Here is a 5,849-nt window from a genome sequence, read left to right as displayed (position 1 = left end):
TGGAGCTAGACGCAATTCGCTTGCGCCGCTGCCTGAATGTTCTATTCAGTAGACTGATTTCTGGGCATGGAAGCCCTAGAACAGCATTCAGAACAGCCCACATCCCTATTCAGAGAGATTACCTGCCTGCTTGCCAAATGAACTAGTTTTATCATGGCGTAACTCGCGACCGCCCGTGGTGAATAGCTTCCAGTAGGGAATAGCACACCTAGATAGAACCTAGAAACCCCAAATAGTGCATGAACCAGCCCTATATGGATAAAATGAATGATTGGGTATGGACCCTTGGGCCTGAGCCCATATAAAACAGAAACAGAATCCGGATGTGGCGCTGCTAGAACCAGCTAATCAAATGTGAACTAGACTTTTAAAATAGGCCCTGCCCTGTAAAGTTATAAAAGGGCAGTAAACCTGACCTGGACCACCCCCACTCTGCCACGCACCACACACTGCCCACTGCCCCATCCACACTCCGCCAACCTGCACACTGCAAATGCAGTCAGTCACCATCTACGCAAAGGAGAGAGGGAGAGCGCCGGCGGACCTACCACGCAGCAACCGAGTCCGCGAGGTTGTGTCGTACGACGTTGTGTCTACGCCTCCTAAGCCGCTCTGCGTTGGTATGAAGGTCGTGGTCTACACCCTGAGGAGATGGAGGAACAGCGATGGCCGCCTGTCGGACGGGCATGCTGCGGAAGAAGCAGGAGTTGAAGGCGAGATCATCGGAATCCGTACGATGGAGCTGGCCTTCACTGAGCTCATCGTGAGCAACAAGAACCTGCGATCGACGATTGGGACTGCATACCTGGCCATCCAGCACATCGAGGGGACAACGGTGAGCTTGGGGCTCTGGCGCACGGCGCTGCGTACCATCTCTCTCCCCTTCCTGCCGCACACTCGCCACATCCCGCTGGAGACAGGAGAGATCGTCGTGAACCCGCTGTGAGCGACGTCCGGACGTATCGGCCGAAGCATTCCGATAGAAGGAGCCGATGGCGCGGCGGCGGCGACGCTGACTTTGGACGATCGGGGAAGTGCGGAGAGAGCCTGTCGAATCTGGACGAGGGCGGGAGAGTGCCGGATGTAGCGACCGAGGACTGTCGTAGTAGAAGAGGAAAGACATTGAGCTGTCCGGGATGCGAATGTGCTGGCACGTGATCAAATCGCAATCAGCAAATCTGGACCTGGAATAATGAGATAATCCGAACTCCAGTACGCTGTAAATTGGCTACTCGAGTGCGGCTAGCCGCAACATGTCGTTCGAAACGGAGTGTCCAAATGCGCCCTTGCCTTGTCCGACGGTGGATGACTGATGAGTGAGAGGGCCCGGATAGCACGAAGATGCCTGACATGAGAAACCAAATAGAGACGAACGCGCCTGTACGGCGCCAAAGGGACAACCAAGTTAGGCAACCCGCTGCACACTCTGTGCGCGTGCGACCTCGAGCGCCCGTGTCGACCCCGATTCTGCCCCCATGCGCGAGCGAGCAAACAGGCGCGAGCACGCAGGAGCCGACGAAGAGGACAGGCCGCGCGAGCCTAAATATGCTGGAGGGTCGAGGGGGGTCCCCTGCTCGTCGCCCTACCCCCTCCCTCGCCGACGGCGACCTCTGAACTCCCGCGGACGCGCCCTCCAACGGCTCCGAGGCCTATGAACTCAGCTGAGCACCACCCGACTCCCCCGCCCCCTGGCGCTGACGGCGGTGGCGTACAAGACTGCCTGAACGTCCCTGCAGCAGGCGCGATGGAGTCCGAAGAGCGACTGGTGGGGAACGAGGGAACGCGCGACATGCAAGGACGTGCAGGTGAAGTCTCTTCTCCCTCCCCTTTCGACTCTCCCCTTTCCTTCAATGGCCATCCTACGGCATCGCCGCCTGACCCGACGGATACGACGCCGAAAGTGGGCACGGCTCCGAGGGGAAGTAGCAGCATTGGCCACCAACGCCGTGAAGAAGTGCCGGTCGACACTGTTGAAGACTTCATCCTTGCGCAGAGAGACCCAGATTCGCTCGGGTCGACGGTAGAGAGCGACGCATCGCTCCCAAGCACCCCGTCAAAACCCGCCGCTGTCGGAGCGATCTTCTTTGCTCCCAGAACGCCCACGACGGCCCCCCAAGTCGAAGTACACCCGGGTGTGCGTATCAAGAAGAGAGCCCGTCTCTCCTACTCGCCCCCGCAGAAAGCGCAGAGCAACGGCAACCCATCCTCTGGGACGCTGACGGAGAGACTCATGCGCTCGAGGACGAAGGCCCGCGCTGAACTAGCGAACACGTCGGGACGCCGCGCTGAAGGTGCGCGGCGATGCTGCGACTGGAATGTCGTCTGAACTACTCTAACGGACTCTCTGCAGGCCCTGAGACTCCTGGCGCGCGGAGCTCGGTTGTTATGCTCGCCTTTCCGGCCCTGGGGAGAGCTCCGGGCGACGGCGCAAACGAGCAGGAGGCGGCCTCTTCCTCCCAGACAGCGGCTGACTTTCACAACACGCCCCAAACGACCCCCTTACCCGGGAAGGGCGGCGACTGGACGATGAGCTACGACCAATACATCGCGGAAGCGGGCCGTATGTATTTCGCGCAGAAAGCAGCGCACGAGGCCGCGAACGCGGTGACGAGTGGGGAACCCAAGGAGAAACTGCGCGAGAGTACGAGCGTGCAGGAGCCCGAGTCGGCCCCCCCGCAGACGTTCCCCGTAAGCACGAGCACGTACAGCGCGTTGGCGGGATGGGATGGAGGCGCGAGCGCGCCCAATGGACACGCGGCGCTGGCCAATGTGAGACTGCATCCTCACGTATGAAGCTCGTCCTTATTTCTGACGTCCATCTAGACTGGCGCGACGGCCTTTGCGAACCTCGCGCCGGCTCAACAGCAAGTCTTGACCGTGCAAGCTCTGCTAGCGCAGCAAGCGGGGGCGGCGACGACTCAAGCTCAACCACCGCAGCACGCGATGACGCCACAGCTCCCCGGCGAGAGAGACAGGAGCACGTCCCTCGACGACATGGACATCGACGCGCCGAACTTCGCGCAACAGGCAGAGTCGAGCATCGTGAACGCGCCCTCGACGGCGGGCGATGCACCGCAGCGCGCGGATGGCTATCCTCTACCGCAGACCGCCCCGCGCCCCCTGACGTATGCGTCGGTGCCCCGCTCAGCGGCGCCGAGCTCGCACGATCTGACCGCGGCTGCGCCAACCTCCCAGCCCGTCCCCGGTCCATCGACGAGCATGCACTCCACTCGAACGCCGCACCCCGCAGAGCTCCCCCATCCCTTGCAGCTGCTGCCTGACCGTGTCTCGGTGCCCGCGAACTGGGCTGCGATGCTGAACGAGAGCGGGGTGCTGGCTGTCATCTGCGAGCCCGCGGAGGGCTTCCCGGAGTTCCACGGCATAGGCCTTGACTGCGCGCTCCAAGGCATGTCGGCCAGAAAGAAGTCTGGGTGGCGAATGCTAGACCCGGAGGTGGACATCATCGTCTTCGTTCAGAGTCAAACGGACTTCTACGAGCAGCGCGGCTATCTCAAGGCTGTCCAGGATCTAGTCACCGTGGTCGTGGAGAAAGTCACAGGCGAGAAGGGATTCGAGATCACCAAGCCGGACAAGGAGACCATGGGTCTGCAAGACGGTGACTACGGGCGAGCATGGCTCATCCACGGCCTGTCGCCGTTCGGACGAGCACTCTTCAGGACGCAGAGCGCCTGGCTGACAAGGGATGTCACGCTCAAGCTTATCTCGACCTACCGAGGCCTCTCACGCTACGTCGCGTCGTACAAAGGCTTCGACCACGACAAGGTGGAGCGCGTCCGGGGTGCCCTGCTCGAGACGCTTGGGGAGAGTGGAGATCTCGCGGCCCTAGCGAGCATTCTCTCTGAGAACAACGGGCACCGCCCGGGGGTCAATTACGACCTCATGGCTGAAGAAGAGATCCGGAAGATGGAGATCGTCGTCTACCGCGAAACGCTCAGGAGTCAGACGACGAGCGCGGCGGGCGGGAGCAACGAGGAACCGAAAGGTGAATACATCGCCTCCTTGTACTGCGACCCCCCGGTGCGCGAGCCCCTCTACCACGCCTGGCTCGAGTGGTGCCAGAACGTTGCTAATCGGGAACTCACGAGCACCTTCCACGACGACGCGGCCGTCCCCTGGTTCCCCGTACGCTGCACGGCCTGCCATGGCTGCGACCATGACCGTATCAACTGCCCCTTCGCTCGTATCCCCGGATGGGATGGCGCACTCAGGGTCAAGTTCGAGGAGAACGGCGCGAACTTCACGACGGAGGCGCCGCCTCCCCCGCACGCGTCGGATGGAGGACAGCACGTCCAACCCGCGCCCCACGAACCGGGCTTCTGCTACTACCAGAACCCGAAGCAAGCCGCTGCAGGAGACTCGCACTGGACGGCCGAGCCGCTCCCTGCGCCCGAGGGGATCCGATTTGTGTCTCAGTGGAAGCCGCCGCGCCCCCAACAGCCGCCGCCGCAGCCCCAACAGACCACACGCAACCAGGGCGCGCCGATGGGCGGATACAGCAACGCGCGCCAGACGCAACCCCAGAACGGCTACGGCACGCTGCGAGCGGACATGCGGACTGCGAGCCCTATGGACCCACACGCGGCGTTCGGACCTGGGGGCTACAGGAGCGTGAGCGCGCAGATCGCGCCCCAGCACACGGGGTACGCGAACTCGCGTACCGCGCCTGGGCCTGCGGGGTACACCAACGCGCGCGCAGGCCCCTCCAACCTGTCCTACGCCAGCGCGAGGGCCGCCCCTCTGAACTCGAGCTACGCGAACGCGCACCCGGGCCCCTCTACGGGGAGCTACTACGGCGCGCAGACTGGGATGCCCTACAACGGGTACGCTAGCCCGCGTGTGAACGCCTTCGGCGGGAGCTACGGTGGGCCGCAGCAGATCCCCGGTGGTACTCACTTCCAGGACGGCCCGCCGCCGGCGTACGACTATCCCCGCGAGCAGCAGCAGCAGCGGGGCGGGGGCAACCGCGCGCGCCGCGCCGCGAAGCAGCAGGCGGCAAACTACCCGCCGTACGGTATGCGCAGATAGATCCCCCCCCGTGATGTGACCGCCACCCCCTGTGTTCTCCCTCGACATGTAACTACCCCCCGTGAACGGCAGACGACGGCGCGGAATACGCTGCCGCCGCTCTTGGTACTAGCTCCATAATCACGATACTCTGTACATAATACGCGTAGTAAACGCGCTGAATAACGCATTCTTGCCCTGCACAACGACTGGGGAAGCGCGAATCACGATAAACATTGAACTGAACGCGCTCGCCCGAGGGCGCCCCCGACTTGGCCCGGACGAGCGCTGATTCTTCGACTTACTTGTAACCGCCCGCACGCGCCCGAATCTGAAGAAGGGTGTACCCGTGCTGCCCACCACCGTACACGAGAATGAGCGTGCACAGACTACAAGAAACGCATGGCGACGTGCCCTAACGCCGCCCCTCAGCGGGGCAGACTTAAGAACAACACGCGTTGAATGAGCGCCGCCGAAGCGCCCAGCGTCCTGCGAGAGTGCGGCGAACGCCTGCCTGTGAGCGATACACATGACGAGCGCTTCCCCGTGATCACCTGCATGCTGCGAACTCGGCAAGCACATGAGCGTGCGACGGGGCGCAGACCCCCGCCTCTCTCAATGCTCAATGCGCCACACTGCAAATGAATGGCTGGGACTCTGGCTAGCATGACTGCATCTGATCTAGACTGGCCCGCTGCCCTAACTGGGCGAACGCTGGAATGACGACTGAGGAAACCCAATGAAGGAAGCGATATCCCAAGGAACTGAACTGGAACCTGGCACACGTCTCTGGAAAGTGAGTGGATAGTGACCGCCCCATTCAC

The 5,849-nt window shown here is 62.3% G+C and overlaps 2 protein-coding genes across 2 annotated transcripts; both read left to right on the top strand.

The window, feature by feature from the left end:
• Positions 1-493: 493 nt before the first annotated feature.
• TRAVEDRAFT_54624 (uncharacterized protein) lies at positions 494-946 on the top strand (the record flags this gene model as incomplete). The annotated part of the gene is made up of 1 exon (XM_008047553.1): positions 494-946. One exon carries the CDS (start codon positions 494-496, stop codon positions 944-946), a length of 453 nt encoding a protein of 150 aa, XP_008045744.1.
• A 705-nt stretch (positions 947-1,651) lies between these two features.
• On the top strand, positions 1,652-5,046 carry TRAVEDRAFT_25106 (uncharacterized protein; the record flags this gene model as incomplete). Its single annotated transcript, XM_008047552.1, has 4 exons — positions 1,652-2,134; positions 2,180-2,291; positions 2,351-2,769; positions 2,824-5,046. 4 exons carry the CDS (start codon positions 1,652-1,654, stop codon positions 5,044-5,046), a joined length of 3,237 nt encoding a protein of 1,078 aa, XP_008045743.1.
• Between the last annotated feature and the right edge of the window lie 803 nt (positions 5,047-5,849).

This window comes from Trametes versicolor (assembly GCF_000271585.1).
Source record: "Trametes versicolor FP-101664 SS1 unplaced genomic scaffold TRAVEscaffold_39, whole genome shotgun sequence".
Taxonomy (NCBI): Eukaryota; Fungi; Basidiomycota; class Agaricomycetes; order Polyporales; family Polyporaceae; genus Trametes; species Trametes versicolor.
The sequence above is the reverse complement of the archived record's forward strand: the minus strand, read 5'-3'. Positions and strand labels throughout refer to the sequence as shown.